The sequence below is a fragment of the Parasteatoda tepidariorum genome, chromosome 5, assembly GCF_043381705.1.
Source record: "Parasteatoda tepidariorum isolate YZ-2023 chromosome 5, CAS_Ptep_4.0, whole genome shotgun sequence".
Taxonomy (NCBI): domain Eukaryota; kingdom Metazoa; phylum Arthropoda; class Arachnida; order Araneae; family Theridiidae; genus Parasteatoda; species Parasteatoda tepidariorum.
Genome location: NC_092208.1, coordinates 90,812,137 through 90,830,752, shown reverse-complemented (window position 1 = coordinate 90,830,752; position 18,616 = coordinate 90,812,137). Strand labels below are relative to the sequence as shown.

General features: G+C 33.3%; 1 protein-coding gene across 1 annotated transcript in view; it reads right to left on the bottom strand.

The window, feature by feature from the left end:
* The window catches only part of LOC107452390 (Dynein heavy chain at 36C), a gene marked incomplete at its 3' end in the record, with an annotated part of 105,807 nt that extends 87,399 nt beyond the window's left edge, over nucleotides 1-18,408 (bottom strand). Inside the window, 8 exon segments of the mRNA XM_071180783.1 lie at nucleotides 923-1,121; nucleotides 2,713-2,819; nucleotides 3,588-3,729; nucleotides 6,766-6,897; nucleotides 9,757-9,905; nucleotides 12,382-12,645; nucleotides 15,384-15,519; nucleotides 18,131-18,408. Coding sequence (XP_071036884.1) covers nucleotides 923-1,121; nucleotides 2,713-2,819; nucleotides 3,588-3,729; nucleotides 6,766-6,897; nucleotides 9,757-9,905; nucleotides 12,382-12,645; nucleotides 15,384-15,519; nucleotides 18,131-18,357 — 1,356 coding nt within the window. The 5' untranslated portion in view covers nucleotides 18,358-18,408.
* Nucleotides 18,409-18,616: the final 208 nt, after the last annotated feature.

Genomic DNA, 18,616 nt, shown 5'->3' with positions numbered 1-18,616 from the left:
ATTTCGATCGGTGTTGGTCATCTGGTGCTCAGAGACTTCATTTGTGATGTAATTGTTGGTCAAGGTAGTGACGTGGAAGCTTTTTCTTATTTTTAGAAACAGCATTTAGAAGTGTTATTTCACTCACAAATCATACTCTTATGTTTTTGAAGAGTTTTAAGAGAAATAACCCGATCTAGCAATAATTATATAGTGCTGAGGAAAGTTCACTGTTTCTGGGCAAATGGATCAATAACTGACAAGGAGAAAAGATTCGAACAATAAGCTAAAACTTTCAGGTATTTTGAACAGAAACTGAGACTGGAACGAAGCTTTTGCTCTCGCAGACTGTAAGCTTTAGAAATTGTGAGATAAAAATGCACATTCTAACATAAATACAGCCATTCTTCGCAGAATCTCCACACCCAGTTTACAGAAATACCATTTGATATTCTTAAACTAGAACATCGTACCACATTCGATTAATCGTAAAACACGTTATCCACTAAATCGTCGAAATCAAGAATAACTGGTTGCGGTCACGACCCCTTTTTTTCAGACTGCGAAGTAACCGAGAGTGTGTTTTATCGAACCTCATTAAACTGTTCTACCATAAAGTGCTATACTTCACGCACAGGTTACCGAGCTACCAAAACGAGAGAGCCATGCCCTTTACAGAGGATCAATATTGAGATGGCATGCAGAGGGATCATGCTCTAACTGATCCGAGGCCAATAGTCCATTAGGTAGCTCTAGTACGATGTAAATAAAGTACTAATATAAAAAAGAACATCACATAGAAACGCCTAGAGTTCGTCAACTTATCGCTGCGATATACTTTATTTTCATTTAAATTCTCTAAAACTAGTGCTTTTACGAATCATTAAACTTCGAGAGTTTAAACTCACCCTTCACAATTTATTAAATAGTATTCCAATATTACCTTTTTAACGCTGGATAACATGAGAGACTCCAGCTCAAGCAGCCATTTTTCCACCTGACCGCGGGCATTTACGACCGATATGACTCCAGTCAGTTGTATGACTTCACCCTCGCTGCTTTCCATGTGGGTGATGTCGAGATTCTCCAGAAACTTCAGTTTTGCAATACCTTCAAAGCATTTCTTGAGGTGAGGTTGAACCCTGTACAATTATACGAACGTATATTTTCACGAGCACATTCATAACTTAGTTTTGGGATGAGAAATTTTTATTCTTCAGAAATTATTGAAAGTAAAAAATATATGCAGGCTTTATACTATCTGTTTAAAATATCTTAAACCTTTGCCAACTAGCAATTTTACACAGAAACTATGTCATGTCACCAGCTTTTATTTTTGACTAAACACGATATGCTAAACTCTTGCAATACCATTCTGGGTCTCATATAAATTGAAATAGATAATGCAAGCACAATTACGAAGTAACTCGTCATCAGTCAATTATCTGAGCATGAAAAGACGAGTTAACTCGTTACCAGTCAGTTAATCGATTCCTCCAACAACACTAAATGAAAAGGAGCATTACCTACATTTTTAAATTGTTGACTAAGAGGAAAATGGAAAAGTTTGTAAATTGGACTCTTCATTTGTTTTGCACTCAACTGTTTCCATTCGTATACTTCTAGCATTTTCCATTTTTAGTCTCCAACGTTAGAGGCGAACTTGACACAGTTTTCATAACCTAAACCAGGTAAAATGTTCGTATACCAGTATAATTAAAAAACTCACAAAAAGAGCAAAATTATTTTTATTTCTCAATGAGTTTAGCCCAGCTTTGTCTGATCGAAATTTTGCTCAATTTTGAATGCCTGAACCAGGTAAAATAATATTAATAACGAAACAAAACGATTTTTGTGAACTTGTTTAGCTTAAAAATAAATTAAACGTGATTTGCAGTCTGAGATTGAATTTTTTCTAATGGCTAGCAAAGCTTTGGCAGGAACAGGTTGTCCTGTACTTGTGAAAAATCACATTGGAAGTAGAGATACAAAGCTGCTGGGAGTAGTTTCCAATTATTCATAGAATACAAAGAAAATAAACAAAATTCATTCTAAAGCATTTTATTTCCATTGTATTTCCACAAATTAGGCGGTAACCACCGATACTAGTACAAGAGACTCTCAAAGTTTTAGCCAGATATCTGGGGATATGCATGGAACGTTACATCTTCTCAAACATAGCAGATGGATCTTAAACACATATTGCTGCTTCAACAGTTTGGTAAAACATTTCCTGTAGCAGTATTTTTCGCAAATGTTTAAAATACAGTTAAAAAATGTAGAATGATTTTTGTTTATTTTCTTAGTGTTCTCGTATTATGTATAATTTTTAACCCCATCAACTGATTTCAAATAACATTTGTGATATCATGTTTCTATGTTCTTATTCTTTCAAGGAACTGTTGCAGGTTAAAACCATCCAAAGTAGTCTCTGCCATCTTATCCTATCCCCAGCAAGGCTTTTCCAGTTTCTCTTATTTATCTTGTTTCCCTATGTTATCATTTATTATTTTTGAATGCCTACTTTACCCATTTATTTTGACTACGAGTTTTGAATTAATTTATTCACCTGACTCTGCATTTTAAACCACTGTTTCACAACTGGTGAAGTTAATAAAAAAAAACTTTTGTGCAATTTTAGACTATATTAAAAGCAAAAAAAAAGTATGTAAAAGCCAAGATATAATTATTCACAAATATCAGAAATTTATGATAGAGTAAAAAAAAGCATACTTCTTCGGATCTTTGGTTTCTGATAAAATTTCAAGCAGTTCATCATTGGAAAGAAAGAAGAAACGAGGAAAGAAAAGCCTTTTCTTCTCTAAATAATCATTGAGACCCTGAAAAGATATTTTCATACAAATTTTCCGCAATATGCTGGCTATATACATTCAGAACACTAATTGAAAATTATTAAATAACAACTTTCTTGATTAGAGTTTAAGTAAAATAGCTTTAATCAGAAAATTTTTTTAAAAAATTAGGAATTTTCCTGTTGAAGAATCATTTAAAATTAGTTTTAAAACACCAACTTATTGTTGACTTTTCTTGACCAGTTTTAATAATTACTTTAACCAATACTAGTCACTCAAGATCATCTTTCAGCTTTATATTTCAAATAAGTATTATTAATACATAAAGATGTTTTATTTTTCTCAACTCACACTATCCTTTACTTATTAGTTTTAAGAAACTTAATGATATTTGATTTTTAAACCATGATCTCAAAAGAGTATACTTTTAGATTATGTAATAAAATTATTAAGTCAAGTTTCTCCAATTTTCTCAAGTTTTCAAGATGCTTAAAAGGGTTACCCCATAATTTGAAAAAGGTGATATTTGCCACTTTGACACCATTTTAAAGTAAAGTTACAGCTATTATTTATATTCTAGTTTAAGGACTTGTAAGTGTGTCAAACAATATCTTCTGTTGACAAAGAGGTCACGATTTACGACATCACATTTAAGTGCCACCAAATACTATGTTCATTAATTTTTGATGCAGTAACTAAGAACACATTTTTTGAGCACTATTCACGGCAAATAAATAAATCTGGCAAAAAAAAAGCAACAGAAACACATGAACGACAATGTAATGAACGTGTTACCTTCTGTATGAGATCCAAGAGGTCGTTGGAAGCCTTAAGAGTGTCCAGCAAGTTTTCAATTTCAATAACAGCCAAGACGTGTTTGTCTTCAAGAATGGCTTTCATCACTTCCCTCCAATTTTTATCAACAGTATTGAATCGCCTGCAACAAAATACTCAATGCAGAGAATGTGACCTTAAATCTAGGTAGACGTGAAATTGTGTACAGTGTACAAAAAAAACACATCCTGAATAGCTTTTGATCTAATGATCAGATTTTCATGTACTAGGAGTCAAGCTTAGTTATTCAGAGAGGGGACGTCAATTATGCTAATTAATAAGAGCAGACGATATCTTAAGCTACGAAACCAGACAAAAAAACCTTCCTTAAATAAATGTAACGACGGATTTGGACGCCCAAAATACATGAGATAGGAAAATTAAGAAATGGGGTCTCAAAAAAGGAAAACGTTCCATTTCTTTGTACAATGCACACAAAAAAAACGACCACCCTGAATAACTTTTGATCTAATGATCGGATCTTCACGTTCTAGGACTCTATCTTAATGGATCGAGAGGGCAGTTTCAAATATGCTTATTAATAAGTGCGAAATAGAAGTTTTATAATTGTTCAAATTCTCATGGTGGAACAAATACGTTGACGATACCTTTCTCCTCATAAACAGTCTTACTGATTTTCAAGAGTTACTTTCTGTTGTCAATTTTGTTAACACCAACATTCAATTTACATTAGAACACGAAATTAATTTTTCGTTATCTTTTTCAGATGTCCTTGTAACTAAACACCCTGATCATTTTTCCACCTCTGTTTATCGCAAACATTTTGCCGGCTCTTTGTACCCCTCATGTTAATTCTAGTAACCCTAATTGTCAGAAAATATCTGCATTTCCTTCTTTCGTTTCCCAGTGACTCTTCTTCTTTAAACTCTATACTTTACCTTCTCCGCTAGCTTGCTGCTGACCATGAATTTAACCTTTCTATTGTTGATTCAGCTCTTGCTAAACTCACTTCATTTAGTCCTTACGAAGATATTACTACTTTACTGTTCTTTTCCTCACGTTTGTTATGAAATTGCTAATAATCTCCTCCGTTTTGGCTTTAAAGTCATTTGTCCCACAGTTGACTGATCGTAAAGACACGGTTTCCAGCAGAACACCGAAGTTAAGCATCACTGGCAGCAGTCAGTAGGCGGGTAGGTGACCACTTTCATCAGCCTGCGCTGGGACCGAGGGGGCTAGGTATCAGTTCTCGTTAAACTGTTCTACTGTAAAGCGCTCGATTTCGCGCGCATGTCGTCGGGCTACCAAAGCGGGGGAGCCATCCCCTCTGCAGAGGATCAAAATTGCGATGGCAATGTCTTCGGATCATCCTCGGAGATGTTTCCCAGACTATCGCCCATTGTGCAGCTCTAGTGCGACGTAAATCAAATTTAAGACTCTTTAAGATCCTATTTGCTTCGATAATCGCAGGATCATTTACCACATTCATAGTCAGTGTGACCTTGGCTACATCGAGGCAAACTAAACGCGCTTTAAAATTCAAACTTAAAGAACACCATAGATATGTTCAATATCTGGAGAAATCTTCAATTACTTCACATTGTTGGATTCTTGAGCATGAATTCAATTTCAACAATGCTAGAATTATTTCCACCCCAGTCGCGTCGACTCATCGTGATACCCTGGAATCTTATATTATTCATTTGAATGCTGATTTCTTGTTAACGGTATTAGTTCCTCGCCACCTCTCCATAACGCATAGAAATACATTTTACCCTGATTTTCCTCTCTGCCGCTGCGTTTTTTCTGTGTTATTTCACTGTGTTCTCACTCGACTTCTGTGGTTTTCTTTAGTTTTTGTTTCTTACATTATTATTTTTTACGAAACATTTGTGTTTAGTTACATTCATGTCCGCCAAGTCTTGAAAACAGGTGACTATTCCTGATGCACTTGAAATATGTCAATTGTCATTTTAAATTTGTACATTTTTGAAGCGTATGAAGTTTTCTATCGGGTAATATTAGTACCCTATTTTACGGATTGCGGCTACCTTTCGTATTTTGAGGTTCAAGAATCTGTTTGGGAAAAAAATGTGATTACTAAGAGAAAGTACATATTTTTATCTAATTTCTTGTAACTTAAAATATTTTTTACTCTAACTGATAAGCATATTTAAGATTAGGGTCAAAAACCATTAAAACTGAGTCTTAATACGTGAAAATCTGGTCATTAAAACGAAATATAATTTAGGATTTTCACTTTTTTTCATACAGTGCTCATAATAATAATAAAATAGTTATATATTATAGCAACGCTACTCAGTAAGAAGAAGAATTTTATTGGGAGAGGAGGATAAGTAAATTTATGTGATAATTAAACAGATGTTGAGTGAAATATGAAATAAATGCGCAAGGTAATATAAATTAATCTCTGTGATATCTTCCTAATAAGCATCACATTATGAAAACTTTTGACAGCTGAACGTTTAGTTAATGCAATATTCTTCTTATTACGATTATTTCTTTCAATTACATTTTAATAAAAGCAGGGAAACCTCTCGGAAGCGACCACTCTCTGTTCCACAGTAAAATGGTCGTTCTTAGAAGTTAAATTCATCGAAGATACAGGATTTTTCTCAATCGTTTTTCTGACTGCAACATGAGGTCGACGATCTCTCTCAGAGATCGTCAAAAAGAGCCAATCTGAATATATTTGAATGTACTTATTTAGTTTGCTAATATTTTTTATTTTTATAGTTTTTCGTGTTTATTTGATCTTTCCAGCATTTGGTGCAGAGCTTTGCCCGGTCGCTGAGAGAGGTTTGGGAGATCTCTCCTAAAAGTTTTCTTCAACACAAATCATTTTACTGAAAAAATTTCCGAGGCCTCCCAAAAGTGGTCCTATATAGAGATGATCGCTACACAAAGGTTGTCTTTCCTGGAAGTTTCACTGTATAACTTAAATGGGCCTGTTTAAACAATAATGCAATGCTTCTTTTTTTTTTAAATTTTGCACACTCTCTAGTAAAGCTACCAAAAATAAAATATCTTGAAATGCCATGCTTTAACAAAATAATCAGAATAAATAGGGTTACACTATGAAAGTTTTTGTCAATAATGGTAATTAACTATATACTTTATCTAATTTTCTATTCAAAAAATGGGCAACTTTTTGTACCTTCCTTCTTCAGGCATTTGAGCCATAATGTCGGGTGAGCTGAAAATGGGTTCCAAATAGAGCCACGTGACTTGAACTTTCAGCCATTCGTCTATAATTTCTTGCAAAAGCATCAGTTTGCTCTCCCAAGTTCTGAAAAAATATAACAAAATTTAAATTTAAAAAAATATTAATTTCTTGACTGATCCAATTAAAAGTAACCAATTTGGGTAAATTTAAGAATTTCGATTAAAATAGGCATTTAATTGTAAAAGTAAAGTAATTACAGCCAAAAGTAGTACTTTACAAAGATTTCAGCTTTCACTACCGTTACTAATTATTGTAAAAATCACAGAACTTAAATATTAAAGGTCCCAAACTAATTTCTAAGGGATAGTGGAAAATATTATCCAAAACTGACAAATCCTTATCGAGATCTTTCAGAGAAAATTAAAAGCCAGTTTATTTGCTGAATAAAATCAAAAGACCTTTGCCTTTAGTAAGGGTGAGCTTTCACCTCAAACAGAAAAAAAAACAGGTTTTTGATCATTACACCTGTGCTGTAATATTTTTTGATTATCCTTATTCAGATTTCGATACATTTTTATTTTCTCTAACTTAAATATTACTTTCTTTTAGAATTCTAGAACTTTTCGATTAATATGAATCATACAATAATATCTACTTGTACATTGTAGTTGGGGCAACTTGAAAAACTAGTTTTGTAACTCTTGTCACCAGAGGTCTCTTTTTCAGCAGCAAATAGAAGAGGATGGCAAGCGAAAGTACTCAATTTTTAAAACTTTATAAACAACCGTTTTTTTTCTCAATGGGACAAGTGACGTAGTGTATGCATCTTGATCCTGATTGGTTATTGAAACGTGGTATTTACGCTATTAACTACTCTTTTTATTTGATTTCTAGCAAGCCAAGCCAATCAAGCATCAATTTTCTTTAGTGATACAATTCTATTTCCTCTCACAAAAATTTCAATTCTTTCACGATATATTTCTTACTTAACACAAAACAGTCTCGAAACCAATAACGAAGTTGCGCAATCATTTAAAATTACGAAATTGCGAAGGTGGGGCGAAAAACCATCAGGGAGTACGATGGGATGAAAGAAATTGAACGTTCAATAATTAGCTAGTGAATTAACTGTTTAACTTGAGATAAAAAAATATTATGCGGGATACTCTGCAGGCCGCAGAAATGCAACTACACACATGAAATTTGGCGAACTGAAAGACCCAATTTTGTTTCTGAACTTAACATCAAATTGTTCTTCTTTTTTATTCAAAATTCCAATATAGGACTGGGATAGCCTGGTTGGTAGGGCACTGGGCCCATGTCCAAGAGGATTTCGTTCCCCGCCTGCCGAAGACTTCCCGTTGACTGGTGCGCGTTAAATCTGTCGAGTCCCAAAGTCCTCCATGTTCCCATAACAAATCATACCTCTGGGGGTACTGATCCAGGAGTTTCCTTGTCTTCTGGATTGGTTCAAAATTACAAGGCTATGGAGTAGAGCATTAATAGTCTTAAACCCAAAACCTTGGTCAGCTGTTCAACGACGGATATGAAAATATAAAATAAAATTCCAGTGTGTTCGAAATTAATCACAATTTTAAATGCTTTTTTGCGAAATTTTGCTAAATGTTACATTTTGAGTTGCTGCATAAGAAACTTCAAACTACAAAAACGTGTAAAAAAATGTTCAAGGAGTACGATGAGAATAAAAAGTTTAAGAGTTATCAACTGATAATCTTGTAAAATAAAATACCATACAGAACTATCTAAAATGAATTGCAACAACAGGGTGGAAATTTGACATTTTAAACTTAATTTGACTTCATTTTTAAACTTAACATGAGTTTTTTTCCCGGATTTTAAGTGCTTTTATCATATTTTTTTTTGCTCTAAATAATGATTATTTATCTACTTTGTCTGAAAATGCATCTCGCGATCTTCAATCTAAAAGCTCGCGCTTGACTTGATATCAAAGGTACCAAAAAAATAATAAATAAAAAATAAGAGAGAGATTAGATGCTGCCATATATAAATCTTAACATTTATATCTAAATTTTTAAAAATATAAAGACAGGAAGAAAAAAATAAAAACTGTTTCCAAGACGAACTGATATATGGGGGTATAACTACATTGGGCGAACTGATATAATTATAGGGATATCATTAAATATTGTAAACAAATCTTATTATTGCTTCTTATTGTGTTACACATTCTGTACTCCTAAGTTTAGGAATTTATTTCCCATTGATTATTTTTCAATTATAGATAATCGTTCATTTCTTTACGATTAACATAATACTCTTACACAATGTTATAACAATCGAAAACCTGCAAGTAACGTAGTGTGGGTATCTCGATCCTGATTGGTTGTTGAAACGTCGCATTTCTATACGATAGCAACTGTTCTTTCCATTCTATTTCGAGTAAGCCAAACCCGTCGAACTTTAATGATACTTTAATTTTACTTAACGCAAAGACAGGCGTGAACCCACGTAGAACAAAAACAAACTAATGATGCATCGAATTTGCCAAGTACACAAAACAAAATCACGGCTACAATAAAATAACAAAACAAAAAATAAATATAAGTTAAAAAGACGCAGAATAGAACGAATTATAATAAATAAGAATTATAATAAATTATAATAATTTTAATAAATTCGATGTGTGATTCGGCGCTGTATTTATTTAACTTCACATTAATTAACATTCCAACTGATGTGGAGAAATTTAGCTCAACTTTAACACGCCGGCGATTTTGCACGTGAACAATCAACTGGCGCTGACGTCATAGGTCACATGTGTGGGTATCTGAGATCTTCTTTTTCTTAAAGTGCAAGTACCCAATTCTATATTTTGTACACAAAATGATATTTTTCTTTGAAAAATACCAACATTTAAAGAAAAAGATATAAAGATGAATAAAACTCAGCGTTACTTGCAGGGGGCATCATTAAAGTTTAGCTAAGGAAAAATATTCTTACTTGACTTTTTCCTCTATAGGTTTGACAGATGGAGATCCTCTCATTGTCTGAGTCTTAATTATGTGGTCGTCAAGCAGTGCCTGAATCTCGTCCACTGATGACAGCACATAAGTTCCAGATTCTCGAAATGGGATGATAGAGAACAACATCTAAATTAGAACAATACATTCAAATGCTTACTTCGACAAGTTAATCAAACATTTTGATATGGAATAATTAATCAGCATAAAATTGGTGCAAGCTTCAAGCATAATATCAATCTCTTGAACCAAATCAAATTCAAGTATAAACATGTGTCTTTCATTGTATGAATAATTTCAAAAAATTATGGTTTCACTTTCAGTTGTTTTGCTCTAATTCTTTTCGGTGCCTGCAGTCAAGATACAGAAAGCCTAGGATAAAACACTTATGCCCCGTCGCATGAATTTAGCTGCAAGATCATTTTTTTTTTGTCATAACTGTTTTCCTGCAATAATTTATTAAATATTTTTTTAAATATTTTTATTATATTAGTCTAATTTAGGTCAATCAGTAAGAAGGGTTTATAAATTTACATCACATTACTAAGACATCTGGGAAAATATCTTTTAACGTCACAAGAATCGGTTTTCAAAAAACTGTAACATTGAAATAAACGTTCAGTTTCTTATTGAAAATGTGGGTAAATAGCAGCTGTGGTATTAGATTTCCATTTTTCTATCTAAATCAGAATTTCAGTGAATTGAATATTTCAGAAATATGAACCAGGACTAAGCAGCGTTACCAATGAGTAGAATTTTACAAACGGTCCCAGTCACAAAGAAGTTACGGGACTGTGTGAAAAACAGAAGCATGTTATAGAAGATAAGCCAATTAAGCCAAACTAGCTTAAAAAAAATAAAGCGATGCGCCATGCTACACATCTGAGCCTTCAACGACGAGCGCCACAACAATTTTCCCATTCTTATCATATGAATTAAAAACTTATGCTGCTTGATTTTTCATTTGAAATATAAAAAAATAATATTTGATCTGAATACTCTTAGATGTTCACACTTTTAAAAGTGCGCATTTTCTGAAGAGACTTTCTATTTTCTATAATGAAAGTTAATGATGAACGTTCACTTTCTTTAAGCATCACTATACCATACCAAAGTTAATAGTTCCATGAAGTTTTTAACTCATTGTAATCAAAGATATCGATCTATTAAACAATCATTCATTTATTATCTGATTTGAATAATAATATGGTTATTGTGATCAGTCAAAGACGAACCACCGGAAACCAATCAGTGAAAAGAAAAAATAGGAAGAAAAAAAAAACCTGAATAACTATTGATTGAATGATCAGATTTTCACGTACTTGGACTCAACCTTCATGGGGATGACCTCAAATGAGCAAATTCATTTCTGCTCACAATACTTTTAGTTACGAAATCAAGCACTAAAACGTACTTTCTCTAAATAAACAAACCTTTTTTCGACAGATTTGGATTCCGTGCATTCAAAATTTAGAGAGTACCCACAATCTTTGAAATAGGGTCCCAATAGTTTGATCCGGAAGGGTGTCGAAAGTTTGGAACCTTTGTTATTCATTTTATGTCTTGCGTAATTCGCTATATCTCGAGAATCTTTTAAAACGAATCGAACATTTTTGGAACATAATTATGAAATTCGTTTATCCAAAAGTCATTAAAAAATTTATAGTTATTTGCTATTTGTATTATTTCACTTAATAGTAGTCAAAAAAATTTGGAATCGTAAAGTAACAACATTCTACATCATTTTAAAGAATGCAATTTTACTGACAAAACGCAAACTGAACGAAATGGGTAGTATATTTTCTGAGAAATCAAATTTTAAAAAATAGGTGTATTTAAAATTCGATTTCTTTGGTACCATTCGACCGATTGTGCGCAAATTTTGTATTTAGCCAAAAAAATTACATTCTATAAAACGATGCAAAAATTTGAATACCTACCAATTCAAAATTTTTTCGTCCCTTATTTCGACTATAAAATAAAACAAAAAAAATAATAAAGTATTATTTGAAATTATGTTTCGCATTAAATTTCATTTGGAAGAACGAATTTTATAATTGCGTGCCAAACTTTTTCGCTTGCTTCACTTAGAAAGTTCTCGAGATATTGCGACATACGCTAAAAATAAAATTAATATTAAGGGGTCCAAACCTTGGACCGTTTTCCTGACCAAACAATTAGGTCTCAATTTCCCAGAATGCGGCTGCTCGCTATATTTTTGAGGGTAAGGAATCCAAATCCACTGAAGAAAAAAAAAAGCTACAGAGGATGTACATTTTTGAGTCTGACTTCGTAACTAAAAATAGCTGCTGCACTAAATAAATATTATATTTGAGGTCAACCCTTTAAGTCATTAAAATTGAGTCCTAATACGTAAAAATCCGATCATTCGGATCAAAAGGCTTCATCTTTTTTAGCACTGTATATTATTTTCCTGTGGCTAAATCTTGACGAACTCGTTGATCTTTTAAATAGAAAGTTTCCCACTAATAAGTTAACATGCAATGGGTAATAACAAAGAAATTGTTAACATGCAATGGGTAATAGCAAAGAAATTGTCAACATGTAATGGGTAATAACAAAGAAAATGAAGTTTTTATCGAACCTCTCTCCATTCTCCCATCATCTTTTCAAGAGTTTTTTCTAATTTGTACTCCTTGCTCGCCGATTCGCTGATGATTTCAAACTGCGGTATGTACTCTCGCAGATTCAGTCCTATCAGCTTCTGTAAGGTGGTGGATTTGTCAGGTTTGAGAGGAAATCCAACAATTTCGGATATCTGATCCCAGTGACGGTCCCTCAAACCGGGATTGCACAGTGTCTGCACCAATGGGATGTTCTCTTTGAATTTGTCCACTTCTTCCCTCACCTGATGATAATAATAATCACTTTTGAGCATATATGGCAGTAATTTTACTATCGCTACTTGTACTTTTTACTCGTTACTTTTTAAAATAAAAACTTTTTACTTTTTACTCGTTACTTTTTTTAAAAATACTTGTACTTTTACTCGTTACTTTCTAAAAGTAACGTTGCCATATATGCTTTTAAGTACAAGAAAAGAGAATAGAGTCGATCCATCGTTCCCACATCGTTCGTTTTTCTCGAATGTTTTAGCTGTCCCATCTCAAATGCTATCCTTATGATGCTAGTAATACCCAGGGCCTGATTATCGCCTAGGCCCAATAGGCATGGGCCTAGGACACACAATTTCTGAAGGGCCTCAAAATTTAGTAAAAAATCTAATGACAGATGGGCCAGCTTTGTGTTGGTTTAAGTTCTAAATAATAAATAATTACAGCTTATAGTAAAAAATAATTCAGCTAATCAGTGACTTTTAGCAGAAATCACCGATTTTAATTGATTGTGGTCGCTAAACTATTTTTATTTTGACAGAACATTGCTTTGTTGTGTTATATTTTACTTTAATTTATATATACGTGTAAATTTTATCTTAGAAAAATAATCTTTAATTGTCTGCTTTCAAAATTTCTTAGAATGTTTCTCTTGAATCATGCAGTTCAATAGATTCTTTTTCATTATTAGGACTACTCTTCAGTAATTTAATTTCAAAATATTTTGCAAGGGGACCTGAATTTGTCTTGATCGGTCCCTGATAATACCCACTTAGAGGATCGTTTTTGAAACTAACANTAAAAATATTTGTACTTTTACTCGTTACTTTTTAAAAGTAACGTTGCCATATATGCTTCTAAGTACAAGAAAAGAGAATAGAGTCGATCCATCGTTCCCACATCTTTCGTTTTTCTCGAATCTTTTAGCGGTCCCGTCTCAAATGCTATCTTTATGATGTTAGTAATACCCAAGGCCTGAATATCGCCTAGGCCCAATAGGCATGGGTCTAGGGCCCACAATTTCTGAAGGGCCTCAGAAATTAGTAAAAAGTCTAATGACAGATGGGCCAGCTTTGTGTTGGTTTAAGTTCTAAATAATAAATTATTACAGCTCATAATAAAAAATAATTCCGCTAATTAGTGAATTTTAGCAAAAATCACCGATTTTAATTGATTGTGGTCACTAAACTATTTTTATTTTGACAGAACATTGCTTTGTTGTGTTATATTTTACTTTAATTTATATATACGTGTAAATTTTATCTTAGAAAAATAATCTTTAATTGTCTGCTTTCAAAATTTCTTAGAATGTTTCTCTTGAATCTTGCAGTTCAATAGATTCTTTTTCATTATTAGGACTACTCTTCAATAATTTAATTTCAAAATATTTTGCAAGGGGACCTGAATTTGTCTTGATCGGTCCCTGATAATACCCACTTGGAGGATCGTTTCTGAAACTAACAGAGTCCTGCTTCTGAAATTCTACCGGGAATTAACAAAAATATGGAATTCAATATTCAAAACAACGTGAATAACATATAAATTGATTTCTGTACTTGATTTGTGCTTTATTCACATTATTTTTTACTTTAGTCTGCGTAGCACAAATTATCTTTTTGGATATTGAAGTTAATTTGTTTTGAAAAGAAAAACAGTAACTCCTGATGAAAAAAATGTGTTACAGTTTGCATTAAACGCCTTATGATGTTTATACGTCAGTTATAAGAAATGCTGAAACTTGTTGTGTTGTCGATTCAAGCAGTTGGTGAAGTCAATGGTTGGTGAAGACGTTCAATGGTTGTAGAAGCTGAAGACGTACAGGGTATTACCGACGAAGACCAAGTTCAGCACAACCAATTGGAACAAACATTTGCGTTAGGCCCCGAAGTCTTTAAAAAAATGAGGAATTTCAGAAAATGAACAGCAATCTGTAACAAATGCCGAAATTTATTGCTAAGATGAAGGAGGACCAAAAATTTCCAAATATTTTAAATATATAAATATGCTTATTTATTCTTCTTTTGCATAGTAAATATTTTCCCTGGAAGTACACAACTTCTCAAGTTAAAATTTTTGTACTTATTGCAAATTTACCCATTTCCTTACTTTTTCAAATCATTATGTGATGTTTTAAGTTGACCCCACTCGTTGTTTTCCCGTATGTATTGTTCGTAATAAATTGTCTCCTCAGAAACGAAAGATCGAGGTTATACTGTATTTTTAACTATACGTACTTCATTAGTTTATGTGGTTGTGAAACTTATGACAAAAAAATTAAACTTTATCTCCATTTTATCTCCAACTTAACAAAAAAATAATATAAAAAACTTTTTTGACTAGCGTTCCTGTAAAATTTCACTTATCAACTATCTAAATGAATTAATTACATTCTATAAATATATTACACGATATTTTGTATTAAATTACCTTAGGGTATACTAGTTTAAAAAATTAAATTTACATTGATTTCGCAATGATTTCCAGACTTATGGGGAAATATGCAAGAAATAATAAAGACTAAACGACAGAAACCATCTTCCGTAACAATCCGTCCCTTATCTTGGGAGACGAAAATTTATTAAGGGAAAAAAATATATGTTTCCGAGTCTCATTTTGAACTATAAAATTATTGTTTAAAAGGATAAATTTATTTGAACATTTTAAATTGAACAAACCTTTTGTCCAGCAGAGCAACTTGAATCAAAACTATATATGGTTATATAATGCTTATATATTATATATAATAACTTACATCTTCGGCGATTCCTTTTGGAGCTGCAACATCACTGAATACCTTTTCCAATTTATAGAGAGATCTCCAAATTGTCATGACTTCTTGCTCAACAAGCTCCGGATCAACTTGATCAATCGAACCACTTAACCAATCACTATCGAAACAAACAAAAAGATAAGTACATAATTGGATCAATAGGGAGAGAGGGATGAATACACCAAAACAGTGAGGACATGTATTGTAACTTCCACCAGGGCAGGGCTCGAAAAACCGCCCGTCCTCGGTTGTCAAAAATTTTCCGCGGACAACGAATTTCTCGAATCCGACGTCCGCGCGGACGGCCATTTTCCCGTTAATGTTCGTAATACAGTTTCAATTTTTGTTATCTTACAAGAGTCTAGCACCTCACTTCTAAATTGACCCTCTAATCTAGAAATTCCGTTAATTCGTTGGTCAGACAAAATGCGCATGCTTACATAATCGGTAAACAAAAGAAAAGTTGCTCTGCATTTGGACTTCAAACAAAGGAATTAACAATTCCTCTGATCACGTTAAACGCAATTATGAACATCTACCTAAATGGAAAAACCCTTTCAGATTTCTGTGCAGAAACCTCTGTAAATCATTGGCTTGATTGGGAAACTGGCAAACGTCATATTTGATTCATTTAAAAAACGCAGTACCCTCGGATAAATTGACATTCCAGACAACTTGACCTTGGTCATTTAAATTATTTCATAAAATAAATACTAGGTTACTATTAGTAACCTAGGATTTCTTTTATTAGTGTATAATGTAATCCTAGTAACTGCCAATTCATTGTGCAATTTATATAAATGTTTGTAATAAATAAGAGAAAATTATATTTTTATTTATTCAGAAGCTACGAGTTAGTTTCAAAGGAGGACGGGTAAAATTTCTGAGTTTTTTCGAGCACTGCACCAGGGGATATTTTCATTCTTTTAAAGTGACCACAGTCTGACTGTGGTAGTTGAAATTGCTCGATTGCAATTAAATAGTAAAAACTTTAATTTTTCAAAAAGGAATTTTTTCAATTCTTAAATTTTAAAGGAGTTTTTAAAGATTTTAATAATTGATTTAAATTTTTTAAATTTTACTCTAGAAGGGAACTAACTTAGTAACGAGCAAAGCGAACACAGTTTTCAAAGCAAAACCATTTACGATTTCCTAACAATTTTCGGGGGGTTGGGGACTGTCGGCGAACAGGGGGTGGTGCCCACTAGTAGCTTTTATTAATTTATCAAACAATTTTTTGCGTTTGATTTAGAGAATAACGGTTGGTAGTTTTATGATTGAAAATTTCCGAGCTTAGAAAGTCTTAATTCCGTATTTATATACACTCTATAACAAAAAAATCGACGCACCAAGAAGGAGTCTTCCGATTGAAACAAAAATTGATGGATAGGAAGACAATGTACAGAATAGTAAATGATTAAAATTTCAGAACAATTGAATAATTAATTTCAGAGTTACAGTAACAAGTTCAATAAGATGTTAACCCGCCTTTAGCCTGGATACAAGCTGCCACGCGGCGTGGTATAGACCGATAAAGCTCCCGGATGGTCTTTTGCGGTATTTCCTGCCAAATTCGATCCAATTGTCGAACGAGGTCATCAACATTCCGTGCCAGATGCAATCGCCTTCCCATCATATCCCAGACATTCTCGATGGGAGAGAGATCTGGTGATCTGGCAGGCCAAGGAAGAGTTTGACAAGCTTGCAGACAGTTCATAGCAATACCTGCCTTATGTGGTCTGGCATTGTCCTGCTGAAAAACCAGCCCAGGGCGCTGCAAAAGGAATGATAGACAAACAGGTCTTAGGATGTCGTCGACGTACCGCTGTGCGGTAAGTGTACCTCTAATGACGACCAAAGGGGTCCGGCTGTCAAAGGAAATGGCACCCCAGATCATAATGCCTTGTTGAGGGCCGGTGCGGCATGCAATAGTGAAGGCAGGATCCCCCCTCTGCCTTGTGCGTCTCCAAACACGTCTTCGATGATCGTCAGGACACAGTTGGAAACGGGATTCGTCGCTAAAGACTATACATCCCCAGTGTTCAAAACATTCATGCATACGAAATTTCAAAGCAATCGGATGATTGCTTCTTGGTGCGTCGATTTTTTTGTTATAGAGTGTAGTATGCCCAAAAGATGTCACCAGTATATAAAACATGCTATACTCACGGGAAATAATTATTGCAGGGTGGCCGGGAAGTAACTCTGACAAAGTTTAAACCAAATATTATTGTTGTAACATAATACAAATTCATTTTTAGAGATGTCAAACATTTCAAAAACACAAATGTTCTTTAAAAGCCAAAAATGGATCTTCGAACGTGATTCTGATCCAGCACCAGATCAAGATTAATATTGTAATATTCATGATTTTTAGGTGTTCTATGGCTTTCTATGGCAGTTCGATTGTTAATAACACATTTATAAAGGGAATTAAATTACATTTAGAAAATGGCTCGCTATAATGACTTTACCATTCCTAATATGAGGATGGATCAAAAAAAGGACACTTCTTGTTTAAAATAAAGCATTTCTAAATTTTTTTAGAAATCTTTTCGAACATAGTGTGAAAAAAAGCAATTCATTAACAACGCATACATTTTATGTCGTTGATAAAATAAAAAAAAAACTGCTTATACTTAGGCCTCAATGTTTCACTTTACTGAAACTTGTCACCAATCATTTACATTTTAGAAGAATTAATAAGATTATTTTAAATGGATGTTTACCTTTTCTTCTTAGTGAAGTCAACTCCCAACTGATAGAGTTGAGCGTAGGGTTTCAAATCCTTCACGAGTTTCAGTCGAAGTGGATAATTGGTGATCTCCCACTCAAATTCCTCCTCCTCCAAATTGATGTTTTCTATGTGGGTCTCTGCCTCCAGAAGCCACTTCTCCACGATTTTTGCCTTTTCCAGATACTTTGGCACCAGCTGGAGTTTGTTCCACTGAGACATCCCGCTTATTTGATCGCCATAACTTTTCAAGTCTTCAACGAACGTTTTTCGCTTTTCCTGTAAACACACACCCATTTTTTACTTCAAACTTTTATACTGCGGGATAATTCATGCACAAAATGTGACAGAAACTGGAGAAACATGTGTTTGCAAATGAAAACTTTTATAAAATTGAACAAATCTGTTGTTAAAAAACTAAGTTTTACGATAATTCATGCTCGATGTTATGTATAATTTGATCCATGACATTTTTATGTCA